General features: G+C 39.6%; 1 protein-coding gene across 1 annotated transcript in view; it reads right to left on the bottom strand.

Annotated features, from left to right (window-relative positions):
* DNM3 (dynamin 3) overlaps positions 1–22339 on the bottom strand; it is a 234943-nt gene that overhangs the window by 82242 nt on the left and 130362 nt on the right. Inside the window, exons 13-14 of the mRNA XM_067532436.1 lie at positions 21688–21797; positions 4323–4434 (exon numbers count right to left, since the gene is read on the bottom strand). Of these exons, the coding sequence (XP_067388537.1) occupies positions 4323–4434; positions 21688–21797 (222 nt within the window). The remainder of the gene's footprint in view (positions 1–4322; positions 4435–21687; positions 21798–22339) is intronic.

The raw sequence follows: 22339 nt of genomic DNA, 5'->3' as shown, positions 1-22339 counted from the left end.
ACCCTCCAACCTCTGCAAGATCATTAAAAGAAGCAAGCTCGCCACAGACCAGGACCCACCAACTCAAAGTGACACCAGACCCTGCAAGAACATATCTGCAGACATATCTCCACTGCTACAATGATCAACACCCCCCACAACATGCCTTTCAAGAATGAAGTCTACACATGCCTACCACAACATGTGATGTCCCTCATCCCATTCATTAAATGCTTCAATAGCAACAAAGTGGGTAAAAGCAGATAGTCATTACACTCTCAAATGAACTTACACAGAAAAACAACAAAAGACAAAAACACCACATCACTGGTGGGTGAATACTTTTCACAAAACGATCACTCTTTATCTGACCTATCAGTCCTCCTCTTTCTCCTTGAAGGAAACGTGCACAACACTTTCAAAGACGAGCCTGGGAGTTTAAATTCATAAGTTTGCTAAATGCTAAATATCATGGTCTTAAAAAAGACATTAGATTTATGGCTTGTTGCAACAATCTATAACCCACTAACAATCCCCTCAGCTGCTTCCCCCGCTTTCCTCCCTATGACTGGAGGGGTGTTAATGGGCCACTTCACCTTGAATGGTCCCTTGAAATGTGTTAACTATTTCTGCTAAGCACACCATCTTGTATTTAGCTGTGACACTGAGTAAGTTTCCCACACCTGAAAAAGAGCTTGATGTGGCTTGAAAACTTGTCCCCCCCACCAACAGAAGTTGATCCAATAAATGATATTACCTCACCCACCTTGTGAGTTTCATGATATTTCTGAAGCTTTTCTTCTAGTCAATAGCCTTGACAACTACAAATTTGAATTTGCATCAGCACTTCAATAACGCAGAATTATTCTGAATATTGTCCATCTGTTTGTGAGTGGGATTACCCTGATGGACACTTAACAAGTGGCAATCATACATGAGATACTAGTGTAGAAGAGATCTACCACTTATTAATTGTTTCATTTCTGATCTCGTGTGAATAATAATCTGTTCTTGATCGAGGCACAAGAAAGAGAAGCCTTGGCTAAGAGGTTACACTCTTAAGGGATCTTCTCCGATCCTCTTTAACTGGCATGCAAAGCTCTCTACAATAAGAGAAATTTGACAGTAAACCTTTAGGAATGGTCTCCAAGTGGTTGGTAGATATTTTTCTACCACTCAGTAATGTTGATCGCAAAGAGAATGAAACATGGGAGAGAGAAACTAGCTGAAAATGGTTGAAAGTTAGTCTATGTTTTGTAAAAGTTATTTAATTCACAACAATATAGTTATAAGAAGAAAGCTAATGGAGTTTGGAGATGTAGATTAAGTTTTTATATTTAGAAATCACTTCTAATCCTCTACCATTCATTAAACTAAATTCAGTCAAAAATAAGACAAATCACCTGTACACACTATCAACATATAGAAATGTTACAGTGTGTATTATCTATCTATCTGTGCAATGAGTGTTCACATCATTGAAAAAACCCCACAGCTACTCCATTACTGTTTAAACAACTTGCTGCTGTAAATTTCGTAGATATAGAATTTATATTGTTTTTGTGTTGCTTTGCCTTTTTTTTTTTAAAGTGACACTTTGCATGTGGGTAACACAGAATACATAGACCTATATATAGAGAATTTTTTTAATATAAAACATACCCAGTATACACCAATATTAAAAAAGGCATAGAGTTATCACCATTACAAAGTCAACATCTACCAGCAAAGATCTCGCCATATACTTTGACGATGATGTAACTGTGGTACCTCAGATATCACTGTCCAGTACAGTAACTGTTGATAAATTCATAAATTGTAAGGCCAGAAATGACCACTCTGATCTCTAGTCTGAGCTCTGTATCACACAAACCAGAGGTCTTTATTTTGTAATGGTTAGTATTCTGTATATTTAAAATATATATTCATGCTGCACCCTAGATCTAGAGACAATGATAGCTATAAACTAGAGGGGAAAGAAGCTTTTGCTTAATTCAGAAATTCTGGCATGTGCTCTTATTATTATTAACTAACTACTTGTACTGTGATATGTCTTCTAGGCTTTAGATGCTCTTCAGAGATGCAGTAAAGTACAGCCTTTGCTCTGAAGGTCTTAACATCGAGAAGACAAACAACAAATGAAGAACGAGGGAGAGGAATAAAGACACAATTTGTAAATAACTGCCTCTTAACCTAACCCCTATGAGTTGTCTATTTCCTGTAGTTATCATGGCTGAATAGGTCTTGAAGAGGGATTTGAAGGAGGAGAGGATTATGGACTAAGGGGCATTAAGTTAGTGACCTATGGTCTTCTTTAAGGAGGGTATTCCATTCGTAAGGGCTGGTATGGAGGGAATTATGAAGGAAGTAGCTAAGTTGTGAATAAGACAGACATGTTCTGGAATAAAGTCTGAATAATAAAATATAACAACATGCTAGCTACTTTGATCCTATCATAAAAGCCATGGAAGAAGGGAATGCAGCTGGTGTAATTTCTGGATTCTCTTAATTAATTTGGTTACGTCTCATAAAATAGTACTTACAAAGCTAATTCCGATTGGCTTCGATATGACTTGTGTCATGCAGACTGACAACTGACTGAAGGATCATGAAGAAGGAAATAATAAATGGCAATGTATTAGCTGGTTTCCAGGTATCCAGGGGAGTGCCCAGATTGGAGTATGACCTGTTTTTATTCCATTACTTATTCCTGAAATAATTTGTTTCAAATCTTTCCTAAGACCCCAGCTGGCTGTGTGTGTGTGTGGGGTGTGTGTGTGTGTGTGTGTGTGTGTGTCGGTAATGAACTCAGAGTGATTGGGTTGGTGGTGCTGGACTGGCAGCCGGGAAACTCGGTATGAGGAGAGAAACCTAAGGCTGCATGCATGTGTGAGCAGCAATAAATGGGAGATGGGGATCAGAGTTACATAGAGTTGGGTGTGTCAAATGGAGACTAGATGGAGCAGGTGGCTGGTAAAAGCAGGAGCAAGGGGGAAGGTGGTGGTGGCCTCTGGGGAGCTGGACAGTAGTCCTTGTGGAAGAAGAGGAGGAGGGGATTCTGGGGAGAGAAGAAAATGATTTCAAAATGGGTGCACCACCAGCTAGACTGAGGTGAAAGCCCTTTGATGGGAGAACAATCCATTCCCACCACTAAAGTGATGTATCAGAGTGAAAGAGTTCATGAAAAAGGGGTAAATTACATCTCAGGGGGTGATTTTCAAAGGCACAAAAAGGCAGTTAAGCCTCCCAAGTCCTAAAATCAACTTGTCTTTTGTGCCTTTAGAAACCTCCCTCTAGATCTACAGATGATACTCAGTTGGAAGGTGCCGCAAATACCGGTGAGGACAGAAAAATACCAAAGAGTTACAAGTTCAAACCACCCAAGTGTCCAACTCCAAAAAACTTAAAAGGAAATAAAGAAAATCCTCCCACTGACCCAGTGCCCTGGGAGTTCCATCCTGAAGAGGGGAAATGCAATTACTGTAAATCTGTCAAAAATTATAAAGGCCTCTTCCGATGGAAACCTTATTTAGAAAATGGAATATCCATGGGTCCTAACATAGGCCCTTAATCACCACTGGCATCCTGTACTGGGATTTTGAACTGGCCCTGGAATCCAGGCTAGCATGGCCCTTAGCTGTACAGAAACCAGAAGCCCAGACAGACTTAAGTAATAAGGTCACTTTGGAAATTGGACCAAAAAACCCTAGCACTATGTATAAATAACAACATGGCACAGACTGACAAAGGCCATAAACATATGAAAGGGCAGTCTGGCAAAATAATTTCCTGGCTTTCTGTATTGTATGTCCAACTGTTAGTTATTTTTTTTCCTACTCAGTTTTCTTCATATTTCAGCTAATTGGGTAAACTTGTATTTGGAGAGGCTCACACGCCGCAACAGGCAGTGAAGCAGTAAAATAAATTTACATGACAAACTGGAATACTTCCTTCAGTTCTGGAATATGTGGTCTGCAGGAAGAAGTTAGTATTCTGCAAAAGATAGCTCACCTTGAAAGCCATGAATAGATCATGTGAAGTTGAAGAAAACACCCCAAATGTGTCAATATTTTTATTATTTGTATTTAAAAGATTAATTAAATTAATTAAAAATTATTTCTCTATTGGCTGGAGGACTTGTTATGGATTAACCCAGAATGTAATTTCACTGCTGAGTTGTTAACCATTAAAAACAGCCCAGAGGTATCAGCTCAAGAATAGCCATGCAAAATACATAAGCTCTCAAGACATCTGCAGACAGCTTAAAAAAACATCTCTTCCCAGCGTTTTTCTGACTCTTACCCAGTGCAGCTACTGAAAAACTAGAGATGTGTTTAACTTACTAAGGATTTATCAGGATAGACACCGGCTCGCAATAGGGATGCCTTCCAGCTATCCACCTCCTCCTGGACATCACAGGCCAGCTCAAGGAAGCGATAATCCTTGTAAACATTCCTAGAACATAGAACATTACACTGTAAAATTTGAATTTAACTACTCTGCATCATGTACACAGTATTTCATATAGAAATCCCTCAAGATATATAATTGTTAGATAGTTTTTTTGAAAGTGATGGTCTGATAATTACACAAAGTACCTAAAATGTTAATTTAAAAAAAAAAAAAGTGTATCAGATCTCTTAAAATAACAATGGTCTGGATGCACTGTAGTTATAGAAGCTTTAGATCTATTTTGAAAAAGCAGGTATTCCACTCTTTTACTAAACAGTAGGGCACATTTAGAGGCAAAATGCTGCTGGAACGTAGAAGACAAAGACAATCGTGGAAGAATTGCCAGTAAAATTGTATGGATTGTGACGGACAGCTTCTGTAGCCAATGAAAATCAAGATGAGTATATTCAAGATATTATTTCCCATAGTAAACTCTCCAGTACAATATAAGTTCAGTTTTAGCTTCTGAACATCCTCAGTAAAAGGGAAAAAATAATTTTAAAATAACTGAGTTCTCATAAACTCAAATGGATTCCATAATAATAAGAAAACTCAGAGACACAATATCACTACCACCTTTAATTCATTTAATAACAAGGGGCTATCATTGATTTTAAGGAGTAGCTTAATGGAAGAAAAGAGAAAGAAGGAAAAATACATGCTCCACAAGGTAGTGACACTTATACATTCTCCATTAAATAGAACAAGATTTTCCCCTTATGGTTTAACCATTAATTACCCAATTCAAAGTTTATATACAGACTAGATTTCTGTAAATTTGTCAACCAACAATCTTTCCAGGAAAGGCTACAAGCTTAGCTGAGCTAAGTTGTGAATCCACATGTTGCTAGATCTTAACAGAGACGCAATAATCCATTTTTATTTGCAACAAGACTGTTTTTTTCCCCCTAGCAGCAATGGAGCAATTTTGGGAGGATGACAAAAATCATGAACTCTCTTGCACAGCAATAACTACAGGTCCAAAGGCATTTCATATTAGAAGCACTGTCTCTAGCAATATATGTTTCCATATTTTGAGAGAATTTTTGAGACGAAGTATGCAACCAGAAAAATATATCCATTACTACTACTAGTTAGTCCATTTCTCTAGCATTCCAGGGACTTTGGGACTTTCACCTTTTACATATCTGGAGTACAATAGGTTTGATGTAATTCACCTTTGAAGGAGAGTTTCCCTCTCATATTAATGACAATATCATCTGACAGACCACTAACTCGTAAGCCTGTTTTTAGATGGAGTAGGAAACAGATGGGTATAAAACCTGGACATTTAGCAATAAACTACCATCGCTGTACTATCATGGGTAGTGATTCGTGTTATGCTGTATTGAGGTGAAACATGCCCATATCAGCACATAGGCAAACTTGGCATTATTAGTGAGTTTATATATTTAATTAGAACTTTCAAAGTCTAGGGTACAGTTAGGACCCACTGATTAGCGATTTAAGATGGATGACTTCTTTTTCCTCTAAATATATTATACACACAAGCAGCTAAGAATCTGGGTTGTCTTAAACAGGTGACAGAGATATTTTAATCTTTTTTAATCTACAGCATTTTGGAATTTGAATCAATATGCATAAGGTAAAGCAATTTAAAGCATATGGTGACAAGGGAAAGGGAAGCTAAAGAAAGCAACTGAATAGACCTTGCTCTGATATGTTGTCTGGAAACTTTTTGGTTTTTAACTGTTTTAGGTAAATTAATTAGGCTTCTACAGTTATGGAAAAAAGATAAGCTAACGTGAGGAGGCAGAAAATAAAATCTGTAAAACATGAAGATTCATAGCTTTCCAAGCCAGAAGGGACCTTTGTGTTCATCTAGTCTGACTTCCTGTATAACCCAGGCCATTCAACTGCCCCAAAGTAATTCCTACAGCAGATCTTTTAGAAAAACATCCAGTCTTGACTTAAGAATGGTCAGTGAATGCAAATTCATCATGACCCTTGGTAAATTTTTCCAATGGTTAATTACTTTCACCATTAACAATTTGCGCTTCATTTCCAGTCTTCATTTATCTAGCTTCAAATTCCAGCCATTGGATTGTGTTATGCCTTTCTCTGCTAGATTGAAGAGCCCATTATTAAACATTCATTCCCCATGTAGATATTTACAGACTGTAATCAAGTCACCCCTTAATCTTCTTTTTGCTGAGCTCCTTGAGTCTAACACTATAAGGCATGTTTTCTAACCCTTTAATCATTCTTGTGGCTCTTCTCTGGACCCTCTCAATTTATCAACATCCTTCTTGAATCGTGGGCACCAGAACTGGACACAGTATTTCAAGATGTCAAGGATCAAACTATATTGATCCTGGAACAGTAAAAAAAAAAAGAAAAGAAAAGAAAAGAAAAGAAAAGAAAAGAAAAGAAAAGAAAAGAAAAGAAAAGAAAATCACACAACTAGCTACTGACAAATCTCCTTCAGGGCTAGAATGCTAGAGTGATAAGTTCCTGCAGTGAAAATTATGACTTTCAACATCAAATTTTGCTGTATTTTAAGCAATGGATGAGAAGGGAGTGTGGCCTACTGGCTACAGCAGGAGACTCGATCAAGCCTCCTGGATTCTATTCCAAGTGTGCTAATGATTGTCTGCATCCTACAGGCACATGATGACCTCTAGTCATTTCAGGTACTTATATTACTGAGGACCTCACTATCTTTAATTTATTTATTTATCCTCACACCACCCATGAGATAGGGAAGTTCTATTATCCCCATTTTACACATGGGGAACTGAAGCACAAAGAGGCCCAGGGTCACACAGGAAGTCTGTGGGGGGCAGGGAACTGAAATCAGGTCTCAAGGCCCATTTCAGCGTACTCACCACTGGACTTCCCTAACTCTGTTCCTCAAACATGGAAAGGGCAGAACTGTCCCAAACGAAGGAAAAAATAACCTCTAAAGAACTGCTCATGTTTTTCTGTAACAGAATCTTACAAAAACAAACTAACATGTTTTACTCATTAAGGATCCACTGATGTCTCATGGAAAACTTAGAAATTTTTTTGAAATCAATTCAAATTTTCTTTTTTTCCTCCTGCTTTTTAGAATTGCTAAAGATATTCACACAGAAACAGGATATTCTTTAAAGATCATCTGTTTATTTCATATGGCAGGCAATAATCTTATGATATCACTATCATTTCAATAGCAACTAATTGTGATGTCATAAATCAAAGTTAATAACCTCAGACAAGGGGGTAGGAAGCAGGAGCAGGTGAACTCCTAAGCAACACAAACCTTGTTTATATGCAAACATTTATAGCTGTGAAGAACATGGAAAGCATAATACAGAAAACATACATGGAACTGCCAATGAATGATTGTTTTTCTAGGTTTTCCAGGATCAGTGACTTAAATATTTGCATATTCTTCAAATACTAACACATGAAAACTGTGTGTAAAACATACATACCCCACAATTGCTCATACTATTTCCTCTTGAAAGTATCATCATTTTAATGTAATATCCTACATATTTAACAAAGGCAGAAATGTTTCCATAATCACATTGCCGAAAATTAAACTAATACACATATTTTAGGGTGAAGGAAACAAAAGATGAATGTTTTCTATTTATAAACTGTATAATACCATATACACTGAGTTCTATTCCAGTAAATTACAACATAATTTGATGTTTTGTGATTAACTTCATCAGATAGAGAAGTCATTTCTACTTCCAGGAAAAGTTAATGTATTTTTCTTCCCCCCCACACCTTTAATCACACATTATTGGAAAGATGATATATTTAATGGACAACTTGCAACTTGCTTGTTTTACCGTTCCCTCTCAGTTATTAATCACTCTTTTGAACTCCCAGCTATTCGATTATTTTCCCTACATTTTGAGTCTGGTCAAAACCTAAACTGTGAGTCCTCTGGGGACAAAGATTGTCTTTGTCCTGTGCATTTGTGCAATGCCTAGCACAATGGAACTCTTGTCGGTGTCCCTAGACACTACTGCACGATACCATCAAGTTAAAAGTGACTGGGCATTTATTCTAGCGACCTATCTACTCCTTCTCACTGAGATTGCAAGTCCATTAACCCAGGTACTATTTGGATCATCCCCTTCATGGAAGACTTTGAAGGCAGCTAGAGAAATCCATTATGTAGGGCTGCCTGAAATGCCCCACCCACTAGCTCATGCACCAGGTAGAGATCTCATATAGGTAAAATTATCTAATTATATAGCAGTTTGCTTGCAACTAACAATGCAAACACTGTAGTAAAACTGTGCACAACAGAATTAATTTTCTCTCTTATCTTGCCTACATAGTAAAATGAAACCAAGTCAAACCGTAGAGGTGTGTAGAGATCTGTGGACATGCGATACAGCTGCAGATATGGAACTACTTATCTTTATCTTGTAATTCTGCCTTTTCAAAGATGATATACTGCATGAGAGTCTTGCTCTCCACTCCTCAGTCCAAGACAATTGGAATGTCCAAGATCTTTCTCTCCCTATCTCTAGAGGTTGTGTGCCACCCTGGAAGTACTGCTTTTGTAACCTTACAATCAGTTCCTGATTTAGTGGGAAATGAAGTCTCCCCAAATAAAAAAATAAGCCAATCACAACCAATAAAAAAAGCCTGTGTCTCAGTAGGCAGAATAATGATGTAAAGACCAACACCACCGCTGAAAGCATTTCCTCCAACCTCTGAGAGGAGGTGGGTCAGAATGTGAGAATCCTGCAAGTTGATTGCTTTAGAGCATAGTTTCTCAATCTGTGGTATGTGTATCCCTGGGGGTACGCGAGACACAGGCAGGGGGTACACGGTGAAAAACCCAGTGAAAGGAGGTGAGCAGCAGCCACCAACTTCTGGGGAAGCCAAGTGGCAGCCGCCTGCTTCCTGCCTGGTCCCAGCTCCCAAGATGGGAGGCAGGCAACCCACACATTGTGATTTGCCCCAGGCCCACACACCCCTAGGGATGGCCATGGGGATTGCTGCTATCCACTCTGGTGGGCCGCTAGTGCCTGCTCATATCTCACAAGTTCCTGCCTGTGTGGCTGTGGCAGATCACAAAACCCCCTGCTGTTTCTCCCCTTCTTCCTTCTCCCCTTCCTCCATATAGGAGCAAAGGTCAACGCCAGCCAATCACTATGGCCTGATGGTGCGGTGGATGTGATATACCTTGACTTAAGCAAAGCTTTTGATACAGTCTCCCACAGTATTCTTATCAGCAAGTTAAAGAAGTATGGGTTGGATGAATGTACTATAAAATGGATAGAGCTGGCTAGCTCATTGGGCTCAACGGGTAGTGATCAACAGCTTAATGTCTAGTTGGCAGCCAGTATCAAGCAGAGTGCCTCAGGGGTCAGTCCTGGGGCCAGTTTTGTTCAACTGTTAATGATAACTTTGTTAATGATCTGGAGGATGGGGTGGATTGCACCCTCACAGCAAGTTTGCAGATGACACTAAGCTAGGGGGAGTGGTAGATACCCTGAAAGGTAGGGAGAGGATACAGAGTGACCTAGACAAATTGGAGGATTAGGCCAAAAGAAATCTGATGAGGTTCAACAAGGACAAATGCAGAGTACTGCACTTAGGACAAAAGAATCTCATGCACTGCTACAGACTGGGGACCGACTGGTTAGGCAGCAGTTCTGCAGAAAAGGACCTGGGGGTTACAGTGAACAAAAAACTGGATGTGAGTCAACAGTGTGCACTTGTTGCCAAGAAGGCTAACAGCATATTGGGCTGCATTAGTAGGAGCATTGCCAGCAGATCGAGGGAAGTGATTATTCCCCTCTGTTCGGCACTGGTGAGGCTACATCTGGAGTAATGTGACCAGTTTTGGGCCACCCACTACAGAAACAGTGTGGACAAATTGGAGAGAGTCCAACAGAGGGCAACAAAAATTAAGAGGGGGCTGGAGCATATAACTTATGAGGAGAGGCTGAGGGAATTAGTTTTGTTTAATCTGCAGAAGAGAAGAGTGAATGGAGCTTTGATAGCAGTATTCAACTACCTGAAAGTGGGTTCCAGAGAGGATGAAGCTAGGCTGTTCTTAGTGATGGCAGATAACAGAATAAGGAGCAATGATCTCAAGTAGAAGTGGGGGAGGTCTTGGGTGGATATTAGGAAAAACTTTCACTAGAAAGGTGGTGAAGGACTGGAATAGGTTACCTAGGGAGGTGGTGGAATCTCCATCCTTAGAGGTTTTTAAGGCCCGGCTTGAAAAAGCCCTGGCTGGGATGATTTAGTTGGGGTTGTCCTACTTTGAGCAGGGGTTTGTCTAGATGACCTCCTGAGGTCCCTTCCAAACCTAATCTGCTATGATTCTACGAACTCAATTTTCTGAAAAAAGCACTTTGCATAAAAAATTACATTTAGCTGAAACCCCAATTTTCTATTGAGAACCACTTTCGATGGACCAACCATTCCAGAACTGGAATTAAATTTCCAAGTGCTCCCACTATATATGTAAATATATTGTGGTAGGTATGTTCCGCTGTTGCTATGTGTAATCTGAGAGTGTTTTTAGCCCACATTACTACAGATGGTTTGCTGTGTTGCCAGTTCTCACTATTTTATCATGAGTCTTGGTGATATTTGGTGTTTTTCTTGATGCCTCAAAATTCTTGGAATCCTGTGGTTACGTGAGAATCTCAGTTTCCATACAAAAAACAAACCAAAACAACAAAAAGGCTTCTAGCCCTCATGGTTGAAGAGATGTGAAGGGCCTGACTGTTTTTTCAACACTTTGGGTTGGCAGTACTGGTTTGTCTACCTCCTATCCAAACTGTAATTTATTATATATCCTATCATTTTGATATTGTACACTTGATAATTATGGAGCTCCAGGCTCACATAGTTCATCATTCATATTTGGATCAGATGGAGTTTGGATGCCTTTCAAGCAGTTTCGTTCAAGATCAGCAATGACCTACTTATTAATGTAAAAGTTCCTTGACCATATCAACCCTGTGTGACGTTCCAGCAGCTTTTTATCTTATGGAGTTTGACCAAAATATCTAAGGGCTTGAGTTAGAGTACTGTATTTAGCATTATTCTGGCAGAGCTCTTAGTCCTAACTGACACAAAGCAGGAGGCATTTTTGGTTACTTTAAATAAATGTGCATCTGTCTATGTTGAAATTAACATGTGTTTTTCCATCCCAGAACCATTTCAAAAGTCCCTCTACTGATTTCTATGCAAAGATATAGCCATGATAATAATAGTACAAAGAGGCTCACTAAGTAACAGGGCTAATTAACAAAAATCTTTTCAAACAAGGTTTTTCAACCTAGTGGAAATAACTCAAAACCGATCTAACAAATGTGAAATGGAGAAACTAATCCAAGGTGAGAGAAATATCACAAAAACGATCTCTGACTTTTGAAAGAAAATGTAACATCCAAACTAGTAGAGTCATTCTTAGAAAATGAAGTTGCTAAGGCAAAAACACTAAACAAATTTCAACAATAGGGCTCAGCATTAACCAAAAGTCAGTCAGAGAGAGACACTCTGACAAAAAAATGGAAGACACACAATTCAAGTGAGATCATGCTCTTCTCTATCTGTGAAGGTGGATATTGTGTGTGGAATGGTGATGGGCCTTTCAATACAGCAGAGTTTATGGTACCAATGAGAGAGAATCCAATATTGTTGAACGTACCATACCTGTGTCTATAATCCTAATAGTAAATTTTCTATTATTGCACATACTCAGTGAGTTCTCCACAATACTTGTGCAACCCAACATTTATGCACTCACTTCAGTCATGGTTCGAGAAGCCCCTCTCCTCAGTTGTCTCCATTCAGGACAGGAGACATCCCCAAACCTCTCCATTCATGTCACAGAGTTGGAGAAGTTCACCCTTCCACCAACCATCTACAATAGAAGTTTTTGACTTTTTAATCATGTTCCTCCAAAGAGAAGCAAAGCGGCAGCTTGTATTAATACCTTCTGCTGGTACCCTGCATGATTAAATCTTCTGCAAATATAGGGATTCTAATGTGGTGGGGCAGGAAATAAGGAGGCATTTGAAAGCACATGAGAGGAGATGGGAATGTGCCACACAACTTCCATGACAGCACATGTGGCTGGTATCACGGTCAGGGCTTCTAAACTTGTAGGATTCCTGTCACACCAATTTTGATGTCACAGAATATCCCATCAAGTTACCTTCCATATAAAAAAGCTGAGCTTCTGTGGTCTCAGTCTTTAACCGGTAGCTGAAAAAAATTGTACTGAAAACTAGGGGAAGAACTAAAAGTTGCCTACTATACTTACAGCAGTGCTTAGAGTGGGTTTCACTGTACTGTGGTCACCCTTAAAAAATTGCTGATGACCTTAGTAAACTATATAGCTTGATGTCAGTATTTGCAATTTTTCTAGCAATTCTTTATGGTTACTTACATAATCATACCTACTTATCTAAGGCAAAACTGGCAAGTTTTTAAGGGCAACTGCGGTACAATTTCCATTTAAATTCTTCTTCTATATGTGTATCAACATATTAATTTTGTGCACAGGCAGCTGCTGAGATATAATGATGATGGGCCTGCTATACCTTGATAAGCAGATGTACTATAAGTGGCATGTAATTATTAGAGAATATATAAAGCTATAAAGGAAAACATCAAGTTAGATTATAAGGATGCATTTATCCGCACCCATAAGTCTGCACACTGCCATGAGAAATACAACTAGAAATTACAGAGCAAGAATGTCTGTGAAATATGCAGTACTGCGTTCATAAACCACTAAGGCTCTGATTCTGGGAAAAAAAAAAACTCACTACACCCACACCCTCTTAACCTGAACAATTCTGCTGAAGTCACTGAAATATTCACAGGCTTACAGATAAACCCATGTGATCTAGAACTGGGTCCCAAAATAGGAATGTTTGCCATCTGAAACTATTTTGTAAATTTCTGGGTCTTTTTATATTTATTGCATCATAACAGAATTGACTTTAAAAGTCCAGAGTTGAATACAGACTGACACAAATGTTTGGAGTGAAAAATTAAAAAGTTGCAAATTTTGGGTATTTTCAATCTGGCTGAAAATGAAATGAAAAATACATACACAATATGAGTTTAATATACAACCATGTAAAAAGGAACAGGAATCTAAACATTCAATAAATATACACATTCAAGATCAATATTTTAGATATTAACTCAACTATAAGAAAGCTATATACAATACACTGGATTTGAAGTGTGCTTTGGCATATTGTTAGACAGACCTGAAATTCCATAACAGCAATTTTTAAATACAGGCAGTCAATTTTTTTAAAGGAAAGAAATAATAAACGCGATGAAGTTAAGGGTCTGCAAATATTTTTTTTTATGAAACCATCCATCTGCTGTGAGTTAGCAGTAATGTGTGACTAACATTTTCTACTAAGGCATGCCATTTCAGTTCACCCCAATGAGTGTGTGTGTTAATTAAAATTAATTACACGTGCCTCTGAAAAGCTTTCCTTTCACTTTTTTCCAGAAAAACCAGACAGAACATCTCTGAGACAATGCTAGGAAAGAAAAGTGCTTAAGAGCTTTATTCCATAAATCAAACTCACATCAGCAGCCCCACTGAAGTCTATTGAGCTTTTAAATTAACATATCTACTGTCCTAAAGAGAAAAATGAGCAGGAATGTTTGCCATCTGAAATTATTTTGTAAATTTCTGGGTCTTTTTATATTTATTGCATCATAATAGAATTGACTTTAAAAGTCCAGAGCTGAATGCAGACTGAACCAAATTTTTGGAGTGAAAAATTAAAAAGTTGGGGTATTTGGGGTATTTTCAATTTGGCTGAAAATGAAATGAAAAATACATACACAATATGAATTTAATATACAACCATGTAAAAAGGAACAGGGATCTAAACATTCAATAAATATATACATTCAAGACCAGTATTTTAGATATTAACTCAACTGTAAGAAAGCTACATATACAAATCATTGTAGCCATACCTTGATTATGAAAGTGTCTAAACTTCAAATATATTGGTCACAGAACTATGGCCGTAAATTACATCTCACTGATCATCAGTGCTTGCAGTAATGTTAACTTAAACAAGCGCAAATCTAGCCAATTAATATTCTAGAATGAAATTAGAATAAGTTTTTATCTCGGGTATAACTCAGTCTTTATGATTCCATTGTTTCTGGACAGGAAGTTGTTTGTTATAATCACATGTGATGGTATAGTAATACTAACAATTAACAGGAAAGAACATGATTTGCCTAAGAAAACTGTGCTTATGCTAGTATAATGGTGGATAAAGAAACAAACTATAGTAAATTTAGTTATTTCCTAGGTATCATTCCATAGAAAGGCTTGGCAGAATTTAATTTTTTTCAAAATAATTTTGATGGATAATATCAGTTTTTATTTTAAAGAAATTTTTTAAATTTTTTATTGATTTAAAATTTCACAACTGTGCAAAATGTGTTTTAAGTATTTTTTTTACTTTGATCTATTTAAATTGTCATAATTGTAGGAAATCACAGGGGGTGGGCAAAAAACAATTATTTAATGACAGTAGATGTTGAGATTCAGAAAGTTAAAGCTTTCTAACTGTTAAAACAGAAATTGTCAACAGCACATGTCAAAATATACAAAGCAAATAGCTTTAAATCAAACTCGAAGTTCTCAAGCAGCTCTTATCTTGCCCCATCTGTAAATTTTGATTATCGACGTAAGTATTTTTCCATCAACTTGTGTGTGGACAGGGAAATTGACATTTATGGATAAAAATCCAACCCTTCCAAGCCTAGCTATATAGTACTTTAAACAATACTAAATAAAGGAGCAAATGTTGATTGCTGCACCCACTACTAGTACATCAGAGAACTTTTTTTTTCCCCAGCAAACAGCTTAGTTCACTGACTCAGCAAATATTTTGCAAACTGCAGCAAAAAACTTGATTGTTCTATATAAACCACTAAAAAAGTGGTTACTTCTTTGGTATGTGTCCACAATTCTACAGGTAATGAGAGTCCTCCTTGCACCTAAACACAACATATAAGCTATTTGTGAGGACTTTAGAGGCTTAAGAGCTCTCTTTGCTCCGTAATGCCAGTCCTAAGAACTCAGTGCTGGCATTGCTATGTTCTACTTACGGTCTAACTATTTTCCCTGAATGGTGATAGAAGTGAAAGGACTGATTAGGGAGAGCACTAAGCTACCGGACTGCAATTGGGACTTAAAACTCATTTGTTAAATTGGATTTCTTAAGATTACAACTGCTTCAATACTGCACTGAACAGAATCCAGCAGTTTGCTGCAGTTTATAAACCTCAAAAAACTGGTTTCTGGATAAAATTCATCTGGATCTTTTTAAATGCACTCTCACTCCCTCATTTGTAACCCCACATATGGGGCCATGAATAGGCTCAGTCCTAGCTCTTCCTGGGGCTTAGCTTTCTTGGTGAATCAAAAACAGTAACCACACATACACCTCTGCCTAAGCTTCCTCCCTGAGCTTGGCTTCTATCCAGCATCTGTTTTGTCTTAACTCCCTGCTATAGTTACCTCTCTTTTGTGTGGCACCCAATCCCCCTTACGTCTTGGGGTGGTGCCAGAAGAAATTTAACAGCTTTATTCCAGGTTCCAATACCTGCTAATGGGGAGGGACTCACAAGGGGCGTGCCATCTCGTACATTGCTTCCCTCCCAGAACAACATCTACTCTTTATGTCACCACATAGAATCCACCTCCCCAAGTCATATGTTGCCTCCAGAAGACCCAGTCTCCTCTCTGACTGTGGTATTTCCTGTGCCATAGTCCTGAATGAGGTTCATGGCTCCTTGAGTGTCCCCTAGGGCAGTGTTTCTCAACCTTGTAGGTAGAAAGTACCCCCTAACTTCTGAAAATTTTAAAAAGTACCCCAACAGTCAATTTTCCACTCTGAGAAATACAATCTTTTCCTCCTTTACTGCTGGACAACTGTATTTCTCATTAAGCAGGAGAGTTCTGAGTTGTGCAGTGGGCTGTGGCAGATCACAAAAACCCCTGCTGTTTCTCCCCTCCTTCCTCCTCCCTTTCCTCCATATAGGAGCAAAGCTCAACGCCAGCCAGTCACTATGGCCTGATGGTGGGTCACGTGGTGTTCTTTTCACACATGCAGGAACTTGTGAGGTCTGAGCAGGCACTAGTAGTCCACCAGAGTGGATAGCAGTGCTCCCCATGGCCATCCCTAGGGGGGTGCGGGTCTGGGCAAATCACACTGTGTGGGCCCTTCTTAAGATTTTTATACTGGTAAAATCTGGGGTTGTCATAGTTGTCAATTGACAAGTAAGCCTGTGGGTAGAGCCCAGCTCCAGGACTGGGCAAGCTGCTGGGCGCTCCGCCTGGCTTTCTGGGCACTGGGCTTTGAGCCGGGGAGGGGAGCTGCCACCTGGGCAAGTTGCAGGCAGCTTCCACCTGGCTGCCAGCCCAGGAGGTGAGCAACTGCCACCTGCTTCGAGCTGGGGGGGAGGAGGCTTCCGCACAGGCTGGGACCCGGTGATGTGGGCAGGCTACTGCTGCCCATCTTCAAGCCAGGGTGTGGGAGGCTGTCTCTTGGCTCAGAGCCAGGGCGCAGGTGGCAGCCACCCAGATGTGAACCCAGCTCACAGGACAAAGGAGGCTGCCACCGGACACCCACCTAGGAGCTGGGACCGGGCAGGATGCGGGCGGCTGCTGCCCAGCTTCCCAAAAAGCCAACGGCTGCCACCCAAGCCAGCAGCTGTTGCCTGGCGTCTGCTGCCCAGCTTCTCCGGACTGGGGTGGCTGCCATCTACCTCCCATCTGGGAGCTGGGACAGGGCAGGAAGCGGGAGGCTGCCGCCTGGCTTCCCCAGAAGTCAGCGGCTGCTGTCAGTCTCCCTTCACTGGGTTTTTCGCCGCATACTCCCTGCCTGTGTTTCGCGTATCTCCAGGGGTACGCGTACCACAGGTTGAGAAACTATGTCCTAGGTGGATTTAGAATAAACTGCTGCTGTGTAAGGAGTCAGCAGAAATTGCAGCAATGTAATACAAGGTTCTAAATACCTGCCAACAGAGTGAGTCAACTGAAAAGGCCGAAAGAGTTATTTTAAGGTGGCACCAAACAAATTAAATGAAACAGCACCAGTGCTTAATTTGTAATGAGAGAGGTGTCGGGACTCAAGCAATTTTTTCTACTTTCATAACTGACGCGGCAAGCCCAGAGGTGCTGGGGCCATGAACTGCCAAGCCCAGAAGTGCCAGGGCTCAGCCCTGGCACTTCTAACACCAATTAAGCACTGAATAGCACTATCTGGAATTCCACAGTCATTAGCAAGATCATCAGAGACTATGATTGCTTCCCCTTATTAACTAAAGACAGCTGGAACTGTTGTACAGTTCCTAAAAGGCAGCACATTGGCGACTATAATGCTTGTCCCAAGTTAACGTACTTGCCTGAAAGGGGGGAGGGGGGATCAGTCAGCAAATAGTTTTTACGGGAAATAGGTGGAGAGTGGGCAAAGTGTTTGTGCTGAAATCCTAGAAGAAAAGTAAACTTTCTGGAAAGGACAGAATTATTATTTTTTGTTTGTTCTTGAACTTTGCCCAGGAGCCTCGGGCTCATTCATCAATGCAGCCCTTGGATGTGGACCTACTGTTCATGAGCATACGATTGGACAGAAAATCCTCTTTCTGGTTTTATTAGCTCTGATTATGGCAGAATGCCAATCAATCATTGTGAAAAGAGGAGAGTGAGTCAAATGGCAGTTTCTCTGATACCGTTTGCTTTAGCTCCAAATGCTTTTACCTAGGTAATTCAAAAGAGTCCATATACAGTGATACATCCTGGCATGTGAAATTTAGTATTATGTATGGTTTAAATACATGGTATCTTTCTACAGCTTTTAACAATTATTTGGTTTGCTGGAAGACACATCTAGTTTCTTTTTTCTTCTGTTTAGGCAATGCTACTTGTATAAGCAGTATACCCCTCCTATTCCATTTCAGTGGTTTAATTTTAATATAGAAAGCAATCAGAAAGGAATTTAAATTCATTATTTCACAACATAGGCTTTCCATACATACACAATTATGTCTCATTTCATGAGAATTTATCTTCTCTGTGAAATCAATTGTCATAGTCTTCAGTCATTACACATTACCAAATCACATTTGATTTCTGTCAGAGAGCTGTTGAGTTCTGCAGTAAATCAGTGACAGACATAGTTCGTTTCCTTATTCGTCTACCTACAGCCTCCTAATTCAAGCTTGTCTATTCTTCTTTTCAGGGAAACTAGGATTTCCCCTAGTAACTGTATTTCACAATTGGGGAGGTTTTCATAAATGGAAAAAATGCAGTATGCATAATCCAGGAAGCTATTGAAATATACAGTATCAAAAACATATGGCTACAGGAAATACCTTGGCAGTAAGAGGCTGGGAATGAGAGAACACTCATCAAGAAAACTCTCTGACTAAGGGGAGAGTTTGCCTTAACAATTTAAATATTTTAAAATACACACTAAGAAAATCTGCATAGGTGATGCACAAAAATTGGATGCTGCTTGAGATTAAGTAGGGCACAGAATGACCTACATCCCATTCTGGGATGTTATAGTAGATGGCTTTACCACTGTTCTTTAATTATCTGTGTCTTAAATACTGAAATCCTTCAAGTCACAGAAACCCACAACAGGCACAAATAAAAAAAGTTGACTTCTTGCTCAGTTAGTAGCGTGTGAAAGGAGTGACTAGAAACTGAGTTTATTTTATACTAAAAAAAAAAGTGAACAGGGCAGACTCTTGCCGTTAACATTTCCCCCCAAAACCAGAAAATACACATCAAGTCTTCATGATAAAGGCGCTTTAAACTAAAATGAGATCCATTATATCAGTGGATCTTAACTTTTTCCATCCAAGACCTCCACCTTCCATCTCCAACCTAGCAATGTGGGAAGGGCAGGGTGGTCACAGCCCCAACATCTCTTCATGACTGCCAGGTTGAGAACTCCTGCACTAGATTATTTCATCCAAGCTTCAACACTCTCACAATGCTACTGCAGGGTACAGTTCCTAATGTGAAGTAGTATTAGATAGTAAATCCTTGCCAGAGGATGTTTTGAAGACTAAGACTATCGTGGGGTTCAAAAAAAGAACTAGATAAGTTCATGGACGATAGGTCCATCAATAGCTATTAGGCAAGACAGGCAGGGATTGCTATTTGCCAGAGGCTGGGAATGGCCGATGGGATGGATCACTTGATGTTTACCTGTTCTGTTCATTCCCTCTGAAGCATCTGGCATTGACCACTGTTGGAAAACAAGATACTGGTCTACATGGACCATTGGTCTGACCCAGTCTGGCCGTTCTTAGGTTTAAGACTACACTTAATTTGAGCCCAAAAGAAAGATCAAAGAAATAGCCTTAAATATTGTTTAATAAAAGGATTCCCAGGAACAAGGAGTCCATCTCCTTCTTGCTATGGAATTTTGTTTACAAATCATATCTACTTAGATTATGTTATTCTGGCATCTTATTGCTGCACTGTCATGTCTTGTCATGCCCACATATATTTCAGGATGCTTTTAATGCAACTTAAGCACATATGATGGCCCTGTCAAAAGCTGAGTGGGTAGCAGCTCTAATAGGTTTCAGACATATGAATCTGAAATCTTTACTCCACAGTCTATGTGAAGATCTGATGAAAATGCATACATGTGAAAAATCACACCGCCCCTTTTTTGTGAACTGGAAAAGATAAATGGATTTGCTTCTCTCTGTTTTTCACAGCAGTTTGCCCATTACTGTTTTAAAAAGCACAAAATATTCATAACCATTAGCAAAACAAAGGAGAATCGTCACTGTGGAACACTATGCCCCCGACAGGGGCTGAAGCTCATGCCTGCCTTAAAAAAATATTCCTATACTCTACACAGAATCAATAAATTGGACAAGGAGACATCATTACAAAGTTATCTTCCATAACCGAGCTATGGGTGTGTCAGCACAAGAAGAATAAATAGTTAAGTTACACTTCAGCTTCCACAGATCACTTCTCTTACATTTCAGAACAAACAACTTCTAAAGAGGCCAAAAATGGTTTTAAAAAACCTTTCTCTGGGGTCTAGAAATGCAAATGGTCCAGTGTTTTAGCTCATGTTCCTAATGATTATTTGTGAGATATTTTCCAAGTGCATTGTTTGAAGCAGAACATGAACATGTGAGCCAGCCCAATAGTTTACCAGTTATACCACAAGACTTTATGGGGCATTCAAGCATGAGACTCAAACTTTGTCTCTCGCTCCTGAGGCCAGCAGCAGCTGAGCATGGTTCAGAGACAGCCTACTCAGCCCTCACGGGAGAGAGTGCCTCTTTTGCTCTGCAATGATCACTTCTGGCCAGTTCAGGAACAACAACCACCAGTTCCATGGAGAGTCCTGTCCAGCCCTTCTTAGCTGGAAAGGCATTTCAGCACATCACAGAGTTTGGGGTAGTGGGCGGGGGCGATGGGGAGTGAAGGAGAAGATAAAGGATAAGTACTACAGGTACTTAAACTGATTTTTTGAAAATAGGACTCCTGGAAAATGCAGCTTATCTACTGAAATGCTATAGTTCCATTGAGCCAACTGCAAACACAACTCCTCCCTTTAGAAAGCGAACCCTCATCACCTGCATTTCTGCGTGTGTTGTACTGTTCACCTTTTCCTTTCTGTTTGTGTACACACGTCAGAAACTCCTGCTTTTAGAAGCATATCTCCACAGGGGTATGACACTCTCACCACGCCTTACTCAGAAGCTGCAGACTAGCTGGCAAAGTGTCAGATGGAACATCTGAACACGATTCAAATGAATTAGGAAGACAGAGGTGCCACATTCACATTCGTCGCTCAGCTGTTTTTGAAAAACCACCTACAGCAGGGGTGTCAAACTCGGTGATGGTGACGGGCCAAATTCGCGTCCTGTATGTTTGACACCCCTGACCTACCCCTGACCTACAGTGACTGATGACGACAGACATATTGTTGCTGTAGAATTGAGGGGCCAAGCCTCATACAAAAGAACAAAATGACTAACCACATTAATGTAGGGTCCACGCCATGAAAAGAGAGAAGGATGTTAACCTTTGGTGCCACGCATCAGGATTAAAGTAATAGCATAGAAAGAAATTAACTGAGAGCATTTAAGAAGTTTAAAGTTTCATTTCATGGGAGCACCAAAACTGCAGTCATTTGCATTAAATTGTACACAAATCTTTTCAGGCCTATTTGCAAAACCCTTCCTGGTGCATTCTCTTACCTTTGTTCCGTGTTAAACAAGGCAAAAATATGCTTGCTAGACATAAAGCTCTTTTCTACATCCCGCACTTTCAGGTTGTCCAAGGGAAGCATGTACTTCTTTTCCTTTTCCTATTAAAAATAAATAAAACCACAAATACTGTAATAAGTTTCGAAGAAAACTGACATCAGCATGCTCTAGTTAGCGACTACTCTGTTTACTACCTTGACACCAATGCTGCTATCAAAGACTAAAGGAATGCCTGAAACAAATTATCTTATCCATGGTTGGGTGAGTGTGAGTGTGTACCAAACGATACAGTTCTACATTCCTTCCTTTCAGTTAGCTGGAGGACAGGATGCTGTGGGGCTCTATTCCATTCAACTAATCATGCAGGGGCGGGTTCTGTCACTTGTATTCAGTTTTAAATGTTATCAGAGATTATTTATGGCAGAGGAGAATTGTAAGGAAAAACAATACTATTGAAAGATGAGTGGTTTTAAAGCTTTTATTTTTTTAAAGCCTGGAGCAAGAAGGTTGTAAATAAAGGTAGTGTGGACTATTGGCTTTTCCTTAGCACGTGACATTTCATTGAAGATCTGGGTGATTTCAAGGAATTGCACTGGTGGCTACTGTGTGCCAAATGGGTCTCCCATGTATTAATGCATCAAGA

This window comes from Emydura macquarii, unplaced genomic scaffold (genome assembly GCF_026122565.2).
Source record: "Emydura macquarii macquarii isolate MOO-44397 ecotype Brisbane River unplaced genomic scaffold, CSIRO-AGI_Emac_v2 contig_3287, whole genome shotgun sequence".
In the NCBI taxonomy this organism is placed as follows: domain Eukaryota; kingdom Metazoa; phylum Chordata; order Testudines; family Chelidae; genus Emydura; species Emydura macquarii.
This window is presented reverse-complemented; position numbering and strand designations above follow the sequence as displayed.